The sequence below is a fragment of the Rhinopithecus roxellana genome, chromosome 13, assembly GCF_007565055.1.
Source record: "Rhinopithecus roxellana isolate Shanxi Qingling chromosome 13, ASM756505v1, whole genome shotgun sequence".
Lineage (NCBI taxonomy): Eukaryota > Metazoa > Chordata > Mammalia > Primates > Cercopithecidae > Rhinopithecus > Rhinopithecus roxellana.
Window position 1 is genome coordinate 28,226,343 of NC_044561.1, and position 21,309 is coordinate 28,247,651.

The 21,309-nt window shown below is 57.5% G+C and overlaps 1 protein-coding gene across 8 annotated transcripts in view; it reads right to left on the reverse strand.

Moving 5' to 3' along the window:
- GRAMD4 (GRAM domain containing 4) overlaps window positions 1-21,309 on the reverse strand; it is a 102,338-nt gene that overhangs the window by 40,461 nt on the left and 40,568 nt on the right. For all 8 annotated transcript variants that reach the window (XR_004052717.1, XM_030915136.1, XM_030915135.1 and 5 more), the window contains 2 exons: window positions 14,817-15,027; window positions 4,726-4,846 (listed from right to left, as the gene is read on the reverse strand). Coding sequence is in view for 7 of the 8 variants with exons in the window: in XM_030915136.1 (XP_030770996.1) it covers window positions 4,726-4,846; window positions 14,817-15,027 (332 nt within the window). In the remaining variant the exon portion in view is untranslated. The remainder of the gene's footprint in view (window positions 1-4,725; window positions 4,847-14,816; window positions 15,028-21,309) is intronic.

The following is a 21,309-nucleotide window of genomic DNA, read 5'->3' on the forward strand; positions in this document are numbered from 1 at the left end:
CATTAATCAGATACGAATCAGAATTATCAAAACACGCCAAATATGTTTACATTCACTGTCCCATGAGAATCCCAAAAACCCCAGGAGAGCCCAACACCCTCACTGGTGGCTGTTCTCAGAAGAGAATGCAACTCATTATTCTGAAAACTGGAAAACGAGGGGGGACTCCAACCATGCACTCCGCCCCTCGTCTATGAACTACTCCTCGGCGGAGCCAAACGGCAGACAAAGGCAAGTTTGTTTTCAGAAATGTGTCAGCTAACAAATGGAAAGGGAATGGCGGAAGTAGAAAATGACCATTCTGCAACCTCTAATGAAATGATGGCTCTGAGCAATAATCATCAAAGCTGTGACACTGAACAGAGACCGCCTCATGGAAGCACACAGCACCACCACCAGAGGGATCGTCCCCGGAGGGTCACCCAACCCCGTCGCGACCGGGAAGCACAGGGTATGGACCATGTTAGGCCACCTTCAGCAGAGTCCACAGCAGAGACTGTCCAGCAGGTGACCTGGTCTACCAAGGACAAAAAGTGTGATGCGAGAACCTGCAGGGTCAAGACTGGAGAGAGACACCACCAAGCACAACACACCAACCTCATCTGACTCTTCATTCAGAGAGAGCTGCAAAGCAATCTGAGACCTCATCAGGGAAATTTATTTATTTCCTTCCTTCCTTCCTTCCTTCCTTCCTTCCTTCCTTCCTTCCTTCCTTCCTATTTATTTATTTATTTATTTAGAAATGGGGTCAGATGCAGTGGCTCACGCCTGTAATTCTGACACTTTGGGAGGCCAAGGCAGGTGGATCACCTGAGGTCAACAGTTCGAGACCAGCCCGGCCAACACGGTGAAACCCCGTCTCCATTAAAAATACAAAAATTACCCAGGCATGGTGGCGGGCGCCTGTAATCCCAGCTACTCAGGAGGCTGAGGCCAGAGAATCGCCTGAACCTGGCAGGCAGAGGCTACAGTGAGCCGAGATCGCACCACTGCACTCCGAACTGAGTGACAGTGAGACTCCATCTCTAAATAAATAAATAAATAATATAATAAAATAAAATAAAAATATTAAGAGATGGGGTCTCACTCTGTCATCCAGGCTGGAGTGCAACGGCTCATTCCCTATCAGGGAAATTTGAGCCTAAGTTGGACAGCTGATGGTATTAACGAAAAGCTGTTTGCTTTTTTCAGTTGTGATATTAGACTTGTGGCTTTTGTTTTTAAAACACATTGAGCTACCCACTGAAATATTTACAGCTGAAATGAGAGGATGCTGGCTGGGATTTGCTCCAAAACATCAGCAGGAGGGGGAGGGGACGGGGAGCGCGTAGTGGGCAGGGAGAGGGCGTGTCAGGGAAGCTGCCTGGTCTGGAATCTTGCTGCGGCTAATGGTGGGTTTCAACCAGGGAGGCCCATGACACTCTGCTCCATTTCTGGATACATTTGAAATTTTCTGTAATTAAAAAAGAATCCCTGTGCTCACCACCCCACAGGCTGTCAGAGTTGAACCCAACACTTTTACTTCATGAGCTACCAAGGGGTAAAAGAAGATGCTCCTTTGGCAAATGCTGAGGACACAGTCACAAGTGCTGGTCCATGGACGCCAGCAGCTCTGTTCGTGACAGGTAGCCCTGTGGGTTCTGCTGTCTCCATTTTGCAACTTTGTATCAACAAAGTCTCAAAGTGAATGTGCGTGGACAGGCGTCCCTCCATCCCTCCACCCCACATGCCAGCTCGCCCCTTCTCCTGGAGCTTCCCGGGCCCCAGCAGAGGGTCCCTGTTGATGCTCACAGATCCTTCCTCTGCGCCAAGAGCACCTGCTCCCTGAAAGTGAAACGTCGACCCCCTGCCCCGTGACTGAAAAACCACCAATATTCAACCCCTTTGACTCACAGAAAGGCAGTTCGCCAGGTTCAGCGGACAAGGCAGCCTCTGGGGGTTAACGACTTAACTAGGGTCTGCCGAGCGATGCTCTCCGGGCCACACAGCACACCCTCCATGCACAGGCCCTGCTGGACAGTCAACCAAGGGCCAGCTCCCTGCTGCCACCACCCAGGGGGAGCCCGGCTTCTCCATTCTCAGAGTTCCATCAACTCCAGCAGAGCCACCACTGCAAACTGGCGAGGCTGCAGGCGGCAGGTCGCCAGGATGGTCATCGGGAGGACCGAACCCTGTCAGCAGCCCACGGGGCCCAGCCCCTCTCTGCCCAGGCTGGCTCTATACAACCTAAGACTCGTGAGTAGACTGAGTCACTCCACGGCACAGCCACAACCTGTCACCAGAGCTGTCCTCAGAACGACCAATGTCCAGTCCTCAGGGGCCTGAAAAAGCTGTCAAGAGTACAGATGGACATACACATGTGCACACACATGGTTAATACTGCCGCACATGGGCATGCACACGCACACACGGTTAATACTGCCGCACACGGGCATGCACACGCACACACGGTTAATACCACCACACATGGACATACACATGTGCACACACACGGTTAATACTGCCACACATGGGCATGCACACGCACACACGGTTAATACTGCCGCACACGGGCACACACATTCACACATGGTTAACCACAACTGTACACGGGCATGCGCGCGTGCACACACAGGGTTAACCACAACTGTACACAGGCCCATGCACACACACACAGGATTAACCACCGCTGCACATGTGCACACAGACACAGGGTTTACTGCTGCACATGCACACACAGAGTTAACTACCACAGCACATGCACACACAAGGTTAACCACTGCCACACACGCGCACACACACACAGGGTTAAATACCGCCACACATGCACACGCACACACAGGGTTAAATACTGCCGCACACGCACACACAGGGTTAACTACTGCTGTACATGCACACACAGGGTTAACCACTGCCACACACGCGCACACACACACAGCGTTAAATACCACCACACACGCACATACAGGGTTAAATACTGCCACACACGCACACACAGCGTTAACTACTGCTGCACACGCACACACAGGGTTAACCACTGCCACACACGCACACACACACACAGGGTTAAATACCGCCACACACGCACATACAGGGTTAAATACCGCCACACACGCACACACAGGGTTAACTACTGCTGCACACGCACACACAGGGTTAACCACTGCCACACATGCGCACACACACACAGGGTTAAATACCGCCACACACGCACACACAGGGTTAACTACTGCACACACGTGCACACACACACAGGGTTAACCACCGCCGCACATGGGCACACACACACACAGGGTTAACTATCACTGCACACGCGCGCATAGGGTTAACTACCACTGCACACGTGCACACAGGGTTAATCACTGCCACACATGTGCATGCACGCACAGGGTTAACCACCACTGCACACACGCACATGCACGCACACACGCACATGCACGCACACATAGGGTTAACTACCACTGTCTGTATACATACGGTTAACTACTACCATGGTTAACTACTCATACACACGCATACGCCGAGTTAACCACTGCTGTACATAGAGACACACATACACACACACTCATGCACACACCATTAACCATGGCCACGCAAACACGAGCACACAGAGCTCATTCCACCGTCTAAGCACACACACGGTCCAGTGCCATACACACACAGGCTCACTATCATGCTCTGGCCTGTTGCCAGGTGAACCCACAAGGCCCTGTGGACCGACCTTGACATGACAGCACTGGTAACCACGGACGGGGCACCCAGACGACAGCCCTTCTGGCAAAGGCACCGACTGTCTGGTCTAGAGCATGGAAGAGACCCTTGCTGGGCACGACACCCACACAGGAGTGACCTACCCCCTCGGGTCCTAAGCCCCTGCCTCTCACAATTGGGGGCTCCATGTGGTTTACAAGTGACCGGCTCTGGACACACAGGAGCGTAATAACAAGAATTCCACCATAGTGTCAGCTGTGAAAACCACACACAGCAGGGTAGCTGGCAGGAACTTTGGGACTCATCTGCCTGGCGCTGTCTTACTGGTAAGTGGCCCCTTACTAGTGAGATGTCACCTCATGGCAGGGTGACTTCAGTGAATCCTCTGTGCCTCAGTTTCCACATCTGGACAACAGGGAGGACACAGGTGGGGAGAAAGGCTCAAGAGCGATACATCAAGTGGGGCCCAGCCTGCGAGCCCCTCCTATAAGAATCTCTGCCATTCTCACTGCTGCAGAGCCCAAAGCCCAGCAAGCCGGGCACGCCTAGCCAAGGCCAGGGGACACGAGAGCCCACTGCCCACCTCCCTCCTGGACACACAAACCAACCAGAACAAACGCAAGATTTCAGAATCCTTCCAAAAGCTCTGAAAAAGTCTGAGCTACCCATTGGGAATGCAAGGGACCAGTTCACTGAAATAATTACAATTTTCTCAGAACATTTCACTCCTCTTCCCCTGAGACTCTCCTTTACCCCACGGGGGAAAGGCCCCCATGCCCCCAGCCCCTGCAGAGCAACCTTGAGTGCCAGCTTAGCAGGGCCACAAGGGAGGCTCAAACGCAGGGGCCGAGGCTGTGCCGGGACCACACAGCCCAAAGAGCCACGCCAGAGCCACAGCTGCCCAGGGCTCTTGTCCAGCAATGGAGCCAGCACGGGTCTCCATCAGACCCAGCTCCTGGGCAAGACAACATCCCTCATCTCAGCCACCCCTGACCCAGCGTGTCCCATCCCCTCCAAGCGCTTTCTGGTACTCACGTAAGAAGTGTTTTTCCAGTAAGGCAATTTCCAGGTGACCTTTGATCTCATTTAGTCGATCAAACTCTGTCCGGTTAAAGTCCTGGACTCCTGTGGCCATGATGAGGGTCCCTGGACCAGCCTAGAAGAAAAACACCAAAAGCTCAGAGTGGCCACCTGTGGCACCCTGGGTCTGTACCACTCGGTTCCCCCAGAGGTGCCCGGGACCCCAGGATGGCAGCAGTGGCATGGGAAAGGGACCAGCAGCTGCAGTCTCTGGACATGGGGATGACGCAACAGTCAGATGGGGCGATGGAGCCCCCAGCATAAGACCCGTGTCTGTCCACCCAGCCGACTCTGCTGGGGGCAGGGATAGCTCAGACAATGTGGATGTCCTCAGAGCCCTTGTAAGGCTGACTTTAAGAAACATCTTAAAAATGTAAACTGGAGGAGTGGTGCTTCGTCTCTTGATGGTAGTGATTCTGATCTCCTAGGGCTGCAGACAGAAGAAAATCCTGGAACTGTGCTGGCCCCGTGTGTCCAGCTGGCCATGCCAGAGCCAGGCCCTCACATCTGAGTGAAGGCTGGGGGTGCCTCCAAGAGCCACATCGAGTAGATCGGAGAGACTGGCCCCCGGGCAGAAGGGTCTGCTGGAACCGAGGTGAGCAACTCCAAACAGTGGCCTTGTCATCCTGTCTGCTCCACGAAAACCGCACCTCGCAGCCCCAGCGAGCCACAGCAAACTCCAAACAGCGGCCTTGTCGTCCTGTCTGCTCCACGAAAACCCCAGCTCACAGCCCCAGTGAGCCAGGACAGGCTCGAGTTACAGGCCACCGCTGCCGGATTCCTGGAGCCCAGGGGCTGGGCACAGGCGGCTGCTCCACATCCTGCTGATGGGACAGAAAGCAGGGACCACGCCCGGCACAGCCAGGCCTGCCTGGGCCCCACACTGGATGCCACACAGTCACCCTCCATGTTGCATCCTGCCAGGGACCTGGTGAGAGACAGCACACGAGTGAGTGCCCCACCACAGGACGGCAGGGACCCGATTTCTCCACCTGGGTCCCCAGACCTCCTCCTCCAGAGCCAGGTAATGGACGTGAGGCTTTGACGGGGCCGCCCGGAGCAGCACTGCAGTGGCTCCTTACACATGTATCACCCACGCTGTGGCCATAGCCCAGGAAGAAGGCGCTGGCTTCAGAAACCAGCAGCTTCTGGGTGGGGCACTCTGGTTGTGGCTGCCCTGTTCTGGGTGCCCGACCTCCCACACTTTCAGCTACTCGGCTGCTGGGCAAGAGTTCCCAGGGGGTGAGCAGAGGCAGGGTGATTCTATCTGTCCTGCCCTCTGGAGGGACCCTGTGGGTGCTGCTTGGGGTCTATCCCAGCACTGACAGATGAGGAACATGGGACGCCTGTTCCGGGAGGCCAGCAGAGCCCAGGTGCTGGGAGCTGGGATCCCCCAAGCACCCGTCCAGGAGAGAAACTCTAAAAGAGTCCCGAGGAGGTCACACAAACCCACCTGTGCTCCAGCTGACGCAGCAGCGGACATGGGTCTGGGGCTCCAAGCTGACCTGGGAAGCTCACGACGCAGGTGCCAACAGACTAGGACCCCAGCTGGGGCCCCAGGACAGACACCAGGGGCTAAACATCCCCATGAAGGTGGCTCTGACATTGGCAGCCTGGAAAAGGTTCACCTCAGTGGGCAGGGGCCTGGGTGCCCCCACACGCAGCCAGGAGGAGGCACATTGCAAAGCCTGCAGCCAGACCCCCTGCACTGCCCTGGGCGGTTTCTCTCCAGTCCTCACCTTTCAGACACAGACCCTGGTGTGTTTCAGACAGAATGAGAACATGCCTAGGACCTGCTCCAGAGTCATCCAGTGGCCGGGGGCGGGGCCAGGGAGAACACGGCTCCCCAGGACAGGAGTGGCCGGGGGGGGCAGGGAGGACACGGCTCCCCAGGACAGGAGTGGCCGGGGGGGGCAGGGAGGACACGGCTCCCCAGGACAGGAGTGGCCGGGGTGGTACCAACCATGAAGGGACAAAGGACGCTTGGGCTCCCAGCCGCTGCTCTCTAGTTCAAGTGTGTGGGATGTTTTGAATGTTTTCTATTATGATTTCTCTCTTTTTTGGGGGGGGGGACAGTGAAGTCTCACTCTGTCACCCAGGCTGGAGTGCAGTGACGTGATCTCGGTTCACTGCAACCTCCACCTCCCAGATTCAAGCGATTCTCCTGCCTCAGCCTCCCAAGTAGCTGGGATTACAGGCGCCTGCCACTATACCCGGTTAATTTTATTTTGTATTTTTGGTAGAGACGGGGTTTCACCATGTTGCCCAGGCTGGTCTTGAACTCCTAGCCTCAGGTGATCCACCTGCCTTGGCCTCCCAAAGTGCTGGGATTTCAGGTGTGAGTCACTGTGCCCAGCCCATTATGAATATTTTTAAAGATCTTAAACACAGAAACTGCGGGCCACGCGCTACGTGCTTGCCCCGACCCACTTGCCCCCACGTGCCTCGGGCAGTTCCGGGACCCCTGACCGAGGACCGAGGACCAGGCTGGCACCTGGCGCCTGCCTTTGCCCCTTCTCCTGCCATTCGTCCACCCTCGCTCCTGCACAGCTGGGCACACCCTCTGCCCCTTCGCTGAGTCTGCCTTGGACTGGCTTTTGGACATGCACACCTACGGCTTCCTCTCCTCTGTCTCCCCTTCCTTAGGTTTCTTATCGACGTAGCTTCCAGAAGTTTCTCGCCATTTTCCTTGCATTTGAGTCAAACCTAGCCACCCTGCCCCCAGCAGTTGCAAGGCAAGGTCAGAGACAGGAACGTGCCTGTCGCAAGAAGGAGGTCACAAACTCTGAGCTGAAATGAGACCCAGCAGCCGGAAACCTCTGCAGCCTCGCTCCCCACCGAGGGAACCCCCACACTCCCCCTGCCCTCGGCAGGGCCCACCTTCAAGAGACATTTTCCAAATACTCTGCTTACTCTTTCTGCTGACAACGCCTCCCTGCAGGTGCAGAGGACAGGTGTGTGCCTGGGGCCAGCGGGCCTATTCCCCCTCAACTGTGCTGAGAACATGGGCACCCAAGGGTGAGCCTGGCCAGAGGGTGGCCCAGGAGTAACGTGGCCCATGCAGGATGATGGAGGCCTGGCCTGGGAGACCTCAGTGCTTATCATGAATTTTCTAACCAGGAAGGTGGCCTAAACAACCACCAAGGACCCCAGGTCCCAGCCCCACGCTGAGGACAGAAAACACCCCCTGTACAGCCGGGACCCCCGGAGCCCACCCAGCCCGCCTCCTGCCCACACCCCATGGACACCCTGCTCGGAACCAGGGGTGGCCTTTCCCATAACGGATTCCTCCTGGGATTCTCTCAGGTGATGCTGGAGAGAGAGGACTCCTTTCCTCTTGGTGACAAGGCAGGCTGGGGTCCCCAGGAAGCCAGTGGCCTTGGCCTCCTCCACCTGGGGACTCCTGTTGGCAGCAGTGGCAAGGACATCGACCCGTGGAGAAAGCAGAGCCGGCCAGAGCCCCCAGCTGCTGGGCTCCCGGGCCAGGAGCAGCCTTCATCACGCAGCCCCTGAAACAGCCCCACGCAGCCAGCCCTTCCCTAGGAGAGACGTGAGCAAAGGCTGCCTGGAAGTCAGGGACGAAGACAGGGCGGGCATCCATGTCGCCTCATCCAAGTCCCCACCTTCACTAGATGGGGGGCTCCCCAGGGAGGGCAGGACAGGGAGCCATACTTTAAACAGCTCTACTGCCACGGGAAACGTCCCAGCGCCCCAACTCCAAACAGTACCCACCTGGGACAAGGAGGACAGACAATGCTGGCACTGGGGGCAGGGGAGGAAGGCCCACGGGCGGGCAGAGGGATGGAACCAGAGTAGCTGGGGCCCCCTGGCTTCTGAGGAGCCTGGGCTGTGGCACGCTTTCAGGGAGGCCTGGGGAAAACAGTTGGACCATGCCACCCTTTTCTAGCACGTCAGCCTGGGCAGGGCTGCTTCCCGGAGGCTGAGGAGTTGGAGAGGAGCTTGGAGGCTCCCATCTGCCTCTGCCCACTCAGCCCTGCAAATAAGTGTGCTCTTCCCTCCCCATCCCCATCCCCATCCCCATCCCCACCGGGTGGGGGACTGTGTGGGGCTCCACAACGGACATGTGGCAAGGGGCCAGAGGCCTGCGTGAAAAAGCTCTGCCCAGTGCAGAGGCGGAAAATTCAGCTCTGCCACGCCCAGCACCCTCCCCAGCAAGCACAGGCAGCGTTGTGCGGGTGACCTGGCTCCATCCACATGCACCAACCCTGTCTCCAACAGCTGCTCCAGGTCCACGAAGGCTGGGCCCCATGGTCTCCACCCAGTCCTGGGATTCCGCAGCCCAGCTGGGAGCCACCTGGACACCAGGGTGGTGAGGACTGGCTCTGTGGGACTCACCAATGGACAAGGGGCCCACTATCGGGACACAAGGCCCTGGGGTGCTGCCCTGAAATGCTGGGGTCTGAATCCTTCTGCAAGCCCTGTGGGGCCCTCCAGCTGATCCCTTCTCAGACCTCCAGAGGAGCCACCCTGAGCTGGAGTCAGAGGCCTGGACTCGGAACCCCAAGGGTGCAGGACACCAAGGCTGTGGCGCTGACACCATAAAACCAGAGTGCCGGGCCCGGCCATTTCTCAATTCTTCGGCTTTTCTGGAACTGTTTTCTCCAACTGTTGCCTCAACTGAAACCTGCAGCCCTCTCAAGATGGGGCATGGGTCTTCTGGGGACGTCTCCCATCTCCTGCCTCCTGGTCGGGGGTCACCCCAGACGCTGCCCCAGCCCTAAGCGTGCCCACCTCCTCCTCGCCACCTCTCCTTCCAGCCAGCACTGGCCACACAGTCACCCGTCTCTTCCGCCTTTACCTCCCCTTCCCAGCCCAGCCTCGTGGGCCCCCCAGGCCCATCCAGGGCCCCTCCAACCTTCCCCGCCGAAGCAGGTCTGGGTTCTACTCTCAGCCGCTTTGTCCCAGGACACAAACAGCCCACAACAAAAGGAAGCAGGAATGAAGGTGAGCACACCTGGAGGACATGGTGCTCGGTGACAGCAGCCAGAGACAAAAAGACACGGGCTGTGAGGTTCCACCCATCCCCAGTCCCCAGGAGTCACAATCAGAGACAGGAGGCAGAATGCAGGCTGGCAGACTGCCAGGGTGGGGCAGGGAGGAATTCCCCCCAGGGAGCTGGCGTGTGACAAGTCCTGGGCCTCAGTCTGGAATGAGGAAAGGTTCTGGAGGTGGAGGTGGAGGTGGAGGTGGAGGTGGAGGTGGTGATGGCAGCACAACAGAGGGTATGTGCTCCATGCCCCTGAACTACATGCTGACAGTGAAAACGAAAACGGTGCATTCTAAGCTTTGTATGTTACCACAACAAATAAAAAGAATGAAGCCTACATGTGTGCAAAGATGACCAACTTCCTGCATAAAAAAAGCCATGCAACCTACAGACTCGGCACTGCCGTCTCGCCCCTCAGGGCGGTGGAGAGAAAAGCCTGAGAACACCACGGAGGCCGGGGTGGGGGCACACGGCCCTCGTGGGGCTATGGAGGGTACACTGCAGAGGCCGGGGTGGGGGCACACGGCCCTCGTGGGGCTATGGAGGGTACACTGCAGAGGCCGGGGTGGGGGCACACGGCCCTCGTGGGGCTATGGAGGGTACACTGCAGAGGCCGAGGTGGGGGCACATGGCCATCAAGGGGGCTATGGAGTGCACACCACGGAGGACAGGGTGGGGGCACATAGCCCTCATGGGGTTATGGAGGGCACGCTGCGGAGGCCGGGGTGGGGGCACACAGCCCTCATGGGGCTCTGGAGCATACACCACGGAGGCACACGACCCTCACGGGGCTATGGAGTGTACACCGCACAGCTGCCAGGACCACCACACAGGCACACTCGGTCCAGCACTTCCACCAAGGGTGTCGCAGCCCACATGGGCACCAGGCTGCCAGGAGTGATGGACGCTAAGAGCCACAAGCACCTGCGATCCCTGAGTGGGGACAGATGAGCTGAAGAGACAACATCCCAGGGTGAAATCCTGAGCCGCTGCCAAGAGTGAGGCTGTTTGGGGCCCCCCACGGAAGAGCTCCTGGAGCATTGGGAGAGGCGGTCAGAGCACCCCAGGCTGCAGGGCGGGCTCCTGTCTGAACCTGCCCCTCCAGGGAAACCCTCAGACCCTACCGGTGGGCACAGAGGATGGCACAGCTGCACGGGAGAATACGGTGGATCATGGGAAAGGGAAACCTCGGGTCTCTGCATGGCCCAGCGAGACCGTATGGAAACACGTGCACACAAAAACTCGATCACAGGCGTTCAGCCTTAATCATCACAGTCCAAGAGTGGGAACCGCCCAGGTGCCCACAACAGATCAATGAATAAAGACAACAGGCAGGGCATGGTGGCTCATGCCTGTAATCCCAGCACTTTAGGAGGCCGAGGCGGGTGGATTGCCTGAGCTCAGGAGTTCAAGATCAGCCTGGGCAACATGGCGAAATCCCATCTCTACTAAAAATACAAAATATTAGCTGGATGTGGTGGTGTGTGCCTGTAGTCTCAGCTACTTGGGAGGCTGAGGCACGAGAATCGCTTGAACCTGGGAGGTGGAGGTTGCAGTGAGCCGAGATCACACCACTGCACTCCAGCCTGAGCAACAGAGACTGTCTCAAAAAAAAAAAAAAAAAAGAAAAAAAAGAAAAAGAAAATGTGGCCTGACCATATGACAAAACAGGTTAAGCCATAAAAAAAACAGGCGGCACCAATGCACACTGCAGCATGGATGAACCTCAAGTCCCTTATGCAAGCAAAGGAGAGTCACCCGAGGCCACGTGTTATCTGAGATGTCCCAAATGGGCAAATCCACAGACAGAAAGCAGGCTGGCGGCTGGCGGGGCTGGGGGCCGAGGGAAATGGGAGTGACTGCTGAAGGAATGGGGTCTCTCTCAGGTGCTAAAAACCTTCTAAAACTGTAGTAATTTAGGTCGCACAGCATTGTGAATACACTACTAATAGAAATTCCTGAATCGCACACTTTTAGTGGGTGAACTGTATACTGGGTGGGAACATCTCGATCAAGCTGTTATAAAACCAACCCCCAAGGTCTCTGTGCCTGAGCCCAGATCTCAGGATGTTTCTGGGAGGCTGCATGTCTGAAGAAGGCTGATGAGAGGGGGCTCGGAAGGAGCAGGGCAATGCTGCACAGCCCCCCACCCGGGGAGCCTCGTGAGCCTGGCCGGGAGCAGCGTCTACATGCTACAGGAATGAGGCCTCGCAAAGGAGCCCTGGAACCGGGAGGAGGGTTTAGCGAATCAATATTTCACGGTCATTAATAATTACAGCTCCCTGCAAGCTAACCACAAGCAAGATGCCAGCCACGCACGTTTCACTTAGTATCTCACTGAATCCTTAGAGCAGGCCTGGGGGTGGACGAGACTGCCGTCCTCCTTAAAAGCTGAGGACACCGAGGCTCAGGTCCAGGTTAAACAGCTAAGGGGCTCAGCCTGGTCTCTGCAGTCAGTGCCTGACCTCCATTCAGCACGATGCCCCAAGCAAGGCCCTGCTCGCCCACACTGGGAATCTCCTGGGATTCCGGACGTCCGAGTCCCTGCGGTGGTTTCTCCCTGCAGCCCCTCATAGCCTTGAGGAAGGGGAGCCCCAGTCCACAGGTTGACCTTGCCCTGGCCTCTGCAGCATTTGACCCTCCTCGGCGGGCTCCCTCTCAACTCAACATGCCCCCTCAAGCCCCCTTATGCCTCATGGACCACCACCTGCCCACCAGAGCTGGTCGAGACCACAGCCTGCCTCTCCTGTGACCCCAGCAACTCCACCAGCACCATACCCTCTGCCACCCCCCGGAGTCACATTCTCCAAGCTACTCCCTAGACAATCACCCTGGAACAGCCAGTTCTGACAGTGACCCTCCCCTGCAGGGGCTCCCTGGTGCCCCCCAAATCCAGATATTCTGCCCCAGGTGAAGACCCTCACAATCCTGCAGCCCTACCTCCTGCTGATCCAACCAGACCAACACCTGCAACCCTGCACCTGCCCCCTCACTCCAGCCCTCCAGCTCACCCACCATGGCATGTCCAGGACCACGGCAACCCCAGGGAAAGGCTCTCCCCCGATAACAGCCTTGGCAAGCAAAGCCATCCAAACACAGGACACTAAATCACAGTCCCAGAATAAACACCCACGAGCTCTCCTAATTCCTCACCTCAACAGGCGCCCCAGGGCTGGACCGATGTTCCCCTGATAGCCACAGAAGCCAGGCCTGGTCCTGGAGGCACTGAGCCTCCAGAGTCACCTCCTGCGCAAACCTCGCCTTCCACCAACACCAAAGCCCCGACCTGCCACACAGCACAAGGCCCCAGCACTGGTATCAGAACCTTCCGGCAGCCCAGTCCCACTATGCCAGCAGCTCTATGCAGAGACCACCCCTGGCAGGAGGCCCTTGGCCAGGCTGGTTGTTGGACCATCCCAGGGAGGGGCAGCACCAGGTGCCAGTTCCCATGTTCTTCCATGACAGCAGCTGTGACCTGCACCAAAACGCCATGGGCAGGTACTGCTGGACTGTGTGGCCTGCCAAGGCCTCGTGGCTGGTCAACGGCTGGGGAGGATCCCCGGAGGCCAGGCCCTGGAGACCCTCTGCACCACCCACTCCTCCCATGCCAGCCCCATCCGCCCCTCAGACACCACGCACACACTCAGTCCGTCTCTGACCAGCCTGGGCAGGACACAAATCTGCCTGAGTCCACACTTGGCCCGGCCAGAGGACAGAGATGAAACCCCAGCCCACACCAGGGGATGAGGACAGGTACTCACAGGGTCCCTCAGGCGGGAGGGCTGCTACCTAGACAGCACCTGGAGCAGGAAAGACCGACGGCGGATAGGGAGCTGGGGAAACAGCCCCACTCCGGCCTTTGCGTGGGATCCCTGTCACCCCTCCCTGTTGAGCTTGGAACCATGTGTGTGTGGGGAGGGAGATTTTTGTTTCCGAGACACCCACCACTCAGCACAAAGACCACCATCGGAGAATCGTGGCCCACACCCTCCGTGCCAGCCCCAGCCAGAGGCGGATAAACACAGCTCTCTGGTGAGAGCAGGCCCCTGCCGTTCTGCCACATAACCCGCACAAGGGCAGACACCCCGCCAGGGTCACGGTCCACTCCCAGGACCATCCACGACCTTTGCCTGGGGACGGCCAATCCCGCAGGCTGGGCGCTCCGTGCTCTGTGGTGACGCCCCAGGAAGCCAAGCGGCCCCCTCTGCCTGATTGGGCAGCGTCGAGAGAGCAGCAGCAGCGGTAAATTATTAATTCCTGCTGAGAGCAACGCACAGTCACTGTCCTGCTATAAAGCATTAGCAACGCGAGGAGCCAGGGGAGGCCAGTGCTCCCAAGCCACACCGGGATAAGACCTGGCTCAGGGGATGGGAGAGGAAACCAGCTGGACATGGTGGGTGCACACTGGGAGGTGCTAGAGGCCATGCTGGGCCAGAGGAGGGGCCGCAGGGAACCCAGCCCACCATGCTATGGGACCCGCCCCGCCCCCCACCAAATGCAAGTTTCCGCAAGGCAGGGCCTGATCCCACCTGGCTCCCACCCAGGCCCCAGGGCCTAACTGAGGTGCTCCATGGGTATTTGCTGTCCCCCCAGCTGGCCACAGGCCCAGCCCTGACTCCGCGTGGCTGACGAGGGCCCAGGCTGGGCTCAGCCAGCTTTGGGGGCTGGAACGTGCACCTCGGCTTGACCAGAAGACAAGCCAGGCACCAGCGGCTTCCAGACAGTGCGCGCCCTGCTCCGTCTGCATGTCAGGCTTCTGCGCCACACGTGTGTGAAAAATCTGCCACCCACCCAGAAAAGCCAGTGAGGAAACCAGTCCAGTCGCTGGTCAGACCTGGGCACACAGAAGGCTGGGCCTGGCAGCACCCCGGCCCCAAAGGTCTGCAGGGTCGGGGGCAGGTGAGATGGAGAGTCAGGCCCAGTCCGTCTCTGACCAGCATGGGCAGGACACGAATCTGCCTGAGTTCACGCGCGGCCCGGCCACAGAGGATGGGGACAACACCCCAGCCCACACCAGGGAACGAGGACAGGTACTCACAGGGTCCCTCAGCTCCTCGCTGTCCCGGGGCGAGGTCCGCGGCACCTTCAGGGGGATCTCGTCGCTGCATTCGGTGTCCGAGGCATTTGGAGACTCCGCTAGATCGAGGAAGTCATCTCTCTTGTGACCTCTGAACCTGATTTTGTCCAACCTCCTTAGCATGTTCAGCACTGAGCTCCTCTGCTTCACCCTAACATGACGCTCGGGCTCCCTGCAAGAGAGGGGCATGGTCACTCTCCGCTCACCACCGTCCCTCTCACACACACCTCCAAGCCCCACGACCCAGCTCCCACATGCAGGGCACGACTAGTCCAGCTTTCCAAAGAAAACCCCCACCCAGAGACCCCCGCCCTGCACCCACCAGGTGGGGTCCTTGGCCACCCCACCCAGCCCAGCCTGGTCAGCACTGAGCTGCGTCCTTGCCTCCCACCAAGTAAGACCTCCGGCTTCCAGCAGGCAGAAGGAAGCCAGGGTTCTCAGCCTGGCTCAGCGGGGTGGTGTGCAGGCACAAGGGAAGAATGCTGCTCTGGAACTGGGAAGGAGGGCCAGCCATGCTGAAAAGTTGCCTAACAAACCATCAAGAACGTGGTTAACGCGACAGCCACACACACCACCAGGATGACAGCCACACACACCGCCAGGACGGCAGCCGCGCCTGGAAACCAGCAGATGCGTGTGCTAGGGATGCCTGGGTTGACTCTCTGCTGGACCGAGGGGACCTGGCCTCATGTCCCTCCCACCTGCTGCACCTGGCCCCAGCTCCCAGGACTCTGCCCACACTGCTTCCTCTGCCTAAAGCATGTTCCTATTCGCCACGCAACCAGGTTTGTACTCTGAGACACATTCCGATCGCACCACCTCCCAGAAGCCCTCCCAGAGACAGCAGCCTCAGGCACCCGCAGCCAGCTGTGCCTCCTGCCCCAGCCCCCATGCCTGCCTCCCACTCCAATCAACACAAAGGCCAGGTCACACTGAGGTGCGAGTCACTGTGCTGCATGAGGACACCTGTAATTCACACACAGGGTGCCAAAGGGCGGCTATGCCATGGGATGTTGCTCCCCAAATCGCTGCCCCAACTGGCCAGCAACACCAAGGCACCCCCTAAAACCTGGGGGCCAGGATCAGTGGCCCACAGGAGGGGCCAGCTAGGCAGGCAGAGGACGGCACGCAGCTCCACGGCCTGGATGCCTCTCCCAAAACCCCGTCCCCAACTTGTGCAAGACGCCTGGGTCCCCGTGGGAGGACTGCTCTGCGCACGCCTGGGCTGAAAGCCTGTCCTGCCACTGACCAGTTTTCTGAGCTGAAATTTTTGCCTCTGAAAAGGGAACGATACCAGTAAGGCAAAGGTATCCGGCAATTCAAGAAGACAGGGCGACTGGGCCAGGCGCCAGGAGAGAGGGGCAGGGAGTGATCCCTGGCGGGGGTATTTCCCGAACTTCCTGCTTGGGGTGGGCAGCATGGCAGGGAAGCACTGACAGCAGGGTCAGGTCCAGCCCCGATGTGCCCGCCCTGCCTCCCAAGCCTCCTCCGCTCTACTTGGCATCACAGTTTGTGGCAAGAAGTCTCACTAACAGTGAGGACCGAAGACGTAGAACGCACCAGAATCTGCTCTGAGCCACAGAGCCGCGGAGGCTCCCAGCATGTGAGGGGAAGGGAAGCACTTCTGGGATGCTTGAGTATCCCTGCTGCAAAACCCACAGGACACAGGCTCTACAGGGAACTGTCCTGTTGCCCAGTGCCCCTTGGAAGCTGGGAGGACCCCAGGAGGGGGCTGTGGGTGACGGGGAGGTAGCAACCGCTTCTCATAGCCTGGGTTGGGGGGGCAAAAGTCAGCCATTTGGAAAAATTTCCAATATAGGAGCTACAAATTGCAGAAGGACTAAAGGTTCAGTAAACTTAAAAACACACAAACCAAAAGAAAAGAGAACAGCTGGGCGCAGTGGCTCATGCCTGTCATCACAGTACTTTTGGAGGCTGAGGTAGGTGGATCACGAGGTCAGGAGATCGAGACCATCTGGCCAATATGGTGAAACCCCGTGTCTGCTAAAAATACAAACATTAGCCAGGCGTGGTGGTGGGCGCCTGTAGTCCCAGCTACTCAGGAGGCTGAGGCAGAGGGATTGCTTGAACCCAGGAGGTGGAGGCTGCAGTGAGCCAAGATCGCACCATTGTACTCCAGCCTGGGCAACACAGTGAGACTCCGTCACAAAAACAAAAAAGAAAAAAGAAAAGGAACTTAATAGCTATCAAATCCCTAGAGAGAAGAAGATGGTAGTCTACACTAAGAGACTGAGAAAAAAGCCACAAAGTAAAAAAGTCTAGCAGGCAACCAGACAAAAGTAAAAAGCTCTCATTTGTAAAAAAGTAAAAAATTTCAAAATATGCTATAAAACAAGGAATATAGGTAGCAAATATGATAGATGAAGGATTAATATCCATGTTACAGGACTGCTTGACTAGGCCAGGTGCAGTGGCTCGCACCTGTAATCCCAGCATTTTGTGAGGCCGAGGCGAGTGGATCACTTGAGGTCAGGAGTTCGAAACCAGCCTGGTCAACATGGTGAAACCCCGTCTCTGCTAGAAATACAAAAATTAGGCCGGGCGCGGTGGCTCAAGCCTGTAATCCCAGCACTTTGGGAGGCCGAGGCGGGCAGATCACGAGGTCAGGAGATCGAGACCATCCTGGCTAACACGGTGAAACCCCGTCTCTACTAAAAAAATACAAAAAAAATTAGCCGGGCGAGATGGTGGGCGCCTGTAGTCCTAGCTACTTGGGAGGCTGAGGCGAGAGTATGGCGTAAACCTGGGAGGCGGAGCTTGCAGTGAGCTGAGATCCACCCACTGCACTCCAGCCTGGGCGACAGAGCGAGACTCCGTCTCAAAAAAAAAAAAAAAAAAAAAGAAATACAAAAATTAGCTAGGCGAGGTGATGTGCGCCTATAATCCCAGCTACTCAGGAGGATGAGACAGGAGAATGGCTTGAACCCAGGAGGTGGAGGTTGCAGTGAGCCGAGATCGCGCCACTGTGCTCCAGCCTGGGTGACAGAGCAAGACTCCATTAAAAAAAAGGGGGGGGCAGCCTGACAATGTAGTCAATGTAGGAAAAATGACAAGACCATCTCCTAATGTGTGAAAACCTTCAAGCTCACTAGAAAGGAAACTGGACCGGTGATGGCTCACGCCTGTAATCCCAGCACTTTGGGAGGCCGAGATGGGCGGATCATGAGGTCAGGTGATCGAGATCATCCTGGTTAACACAGCAAAACCCTGTCTCTACTAAAAATACAAAAAAATTAGTTGGGCCTGGTGGTGGGCGCCTGTAGTCCCAGCTACTGGGGAGGCTGAGGCAGGAGAATTGCTTGAACCTGGGAGGCGGAGCTTGCAGTGAGGAAAGATCGTGCCACTGCACTCCAGCCTGGGCGACAGAGTAAGACTCTGTCTCAAAAAAAAAAAAAAAAAGAAAGGAAACTAAAGCTAACCTGGGCTGCAGAATGTGACAGAGCAAGCACACAGACGCCCCCTGAACCGGCGACTCCGCAGATCAGTACCGGACCAAGCTCGAGAAGCGGAGGCCTGGCGGGGGAAGCGCGTCACACACCATCCATCAAGACCAGCAGGGCAGGGGGTCCTGGAACACCCTGGCAGACCCACACAGGACCCCGTCCTTGTGAAGGGACGAAGGTAACTAAAAACGGGACCCTCCTGTGGCCGCTGTTACAGCAAACAGGTGTGTGAAGAGACTGGGGCGCTATGGGGCCAGGCGTCAGGAGTATGGGCTTATGGTGGTCGTTAACAATTCTCTCTCCAAATCTCCTAAAATGCCCATTACTTCTTTTCCCACAATATTTTTAAATTATGGTAAAACACACATAAAATATATCTTACCAACTTCACCAGTTTTTGTTTTTGTTTTTTTTTTTTTTTTAGAGACAGAGTCTCGCTCTGTCGCCCAGGCTGGAGTGCAGTGGCACGATCTCGGCTCACTGTAAGCTCCGCCTCCCGGGTTCATGCCATTCTCCTGCCTCAGCCTCCTGAGCAGCTGGGACCACAGGCGCCTGCCACCACTCCCGGCTAATTTTTTGTATTTAGTAGAGACGGAGTTTCACCGTGTTAGCCAGAATGGTCTTGATTTCCTGACCTCGTGATCCACCCGCCTCAGCCTCCCAAAGTGCTGGGATTACAGGCGTGAGCCACCGCGCCCGGCCCAACTTCACCAGTTTTTAGTGTGCAGTTCCGTGGCATAAATTCCATCTGTCATGCTGCGCAGCTGCCTCCAGACTCATCTTGTCTAACTGAAACTCTGCTCACTGAACAGGAACTCCCATGCCCTCCCCAAGTCCCTGGTAACCACCATTTTTACTGCTTTTTAATGTTTAAAAGGGAAGGATGAACATGCCAGGGGAAATGTAACAATGTAAAACTTACTTCCTTCCATTTTCAAAAAGCCCGGTGAGTCCCCCTCCTGGGAGCACAGCTGAGAGGGAGGAGGAGGGGGCAACCTGGGCGCTGGGGCCCGCAGGCCCTGGGTAAGGCACCAAGCTAGCCTCCACCCAAGGAAAACGGGGGCCACGCTCGGACACGCACAGAGCTCTTGGCTGCCTGCAGAGCTCTGGGCAGAGGACGGCCCCCTTGTCTGGGAGGCTCTAATTCCAGCCTTCCCAATCACCTCAGGCAAGCAAATGAGGCACTGAGAGAGGGGACAAAAGCCCTGAGTGTCCCGCCTGTCACCATCAGAATGCAATGCGTGTCCGGCTACTCTTCAGTCCGCTCTCCCAAACCTAGGATCCTCCGGCTGGATGGCTCACAGCAGCCCTTGGGGAGGGCATCCACACATTAGGGTCCTAGAGGACTCTGCCTCTCAGACCCACTGACCTCACCACCCTCCTCACCCAACTCCCTGGGTCCACCAAAAGACAGACTTTTCAAGCTTCAGTCAGTTAAGAATCAAACTCCATGTCATGACACATGTCACGACACACCACCAGGGACAGGCCTTCCAGCCTACACCACCAGGGATGGGCCCTCCATGACACACCGCCAGGGATGGGCCCAGGCTACGCTTCCAGCCTGCGCCTGTGCCGGGCTGGGGGTGTCCTCCACAGCCACACAGGAAGCCCCTGCACTGTGCTGAAGAGTGCTCCACTCTACACCAGGGTGACTTCATCTCAATGACATCTGCAAAGAGCCATTTCCAAGTAAGGTTGGGTCCAAAGGTACCAGGGGGACATGAATTTTGGGGGAGGATACTGTTACCCAGCACACCCCCAACTTACAGATGCAGAAACCAAGGCCTGTCTACACACTGACCATAACTCCAGGCTGCAGGCTGCACCTCAGGCCACACCCGGGTCTCCCCATGCTGCCCACCTGCATCTCACCTGCACCTTTCATCCCGCGCGCTGCAACTGCACATCCCCCACCAGACGGCCCCTGCCCTCCCTACTTCCAGCTGCCCATCCCCACCCCCTCCACAGTCCCTGGAGGAAGCCCAGCTCCTCAGCCTGCAGCCCAGCCACTCTCCCCAGAACCGGCCACTCCACCTGCACCTACAGGCCCACCCCCGGCAGCCCAGGGCCCCTGCGACTCTGAGCCATGCGGCCCTCTCAGACTGGCCTTCTTTCCCCTCGTCCTATATCAGGTTCTGAGAGGCTCCTTCTCTTGCCGCCCCCTTGACGACGCCAGGTTCTCAGGAGGCCTCCGCCCTTCCTCACTGGACCCTCCACCCCGGGCTGCGCAGGTGCTCTCCCAGTGGGTCTGGCCTGCACCGGCCTTGGGAGAGGGCCTGCACCGGCCTTGGGAGAGAGCCTGCCTTTCAAGATCGAGATGGCTCCGAAGAGCACACAGTACCCGGGACCACTGCCCCAGAGAGTAGCAGCTTTTCCCAGGGCTGGGTCTTCCACTAAGATGAGACCTACCATGTCCCCCGGCCCCTGCCCCCTGCCCCCTGCCCCTACCTCCATCCGTCTCAGATACATCCAGAAACACTCTTGCACTGTGGCTCCTCCAGATCCTGGCCCAGAACCAGGATGTACTGTGAGGACCAGGAACCAGAGCCTCCAAGCCGCCTAACACCAGCAGGCACAGAGAGGGTAGTGCCTGCTGCCCTGGAGCCTGAAGGACCCCAATCCTGTGCACCAGAGCAGAGCAGCAGGGCTCCCCATGGCTGTCCAGGTTCTCCCAGGATCCCCCAGGCTCAGGGCAGTGTCCGGCCAGGCTCCTGGACCTCTCTGCAAGCAGGACAGAATTGGGCCAGCCAGCCCTGGGACACAAAAGCATGCTGCTCTGGAAACCGCTGAATTGCTTCTGGGCACACAAAGGCGACAGTGTCTAGGGAACACTGGACTTGGAAACCGCAAAGGACTTTATTTCCCCCTCCCCAGCCCAACATAGAAAAAAAAAAAAAGTGGTTCCTGGTCTCTGGCGCTTGCCCTGAGCTGCGTCTCCCTCACACCATCTCCCCTGCTAAAGCTCCTCTCCGAGTTCTGGGTCCCTG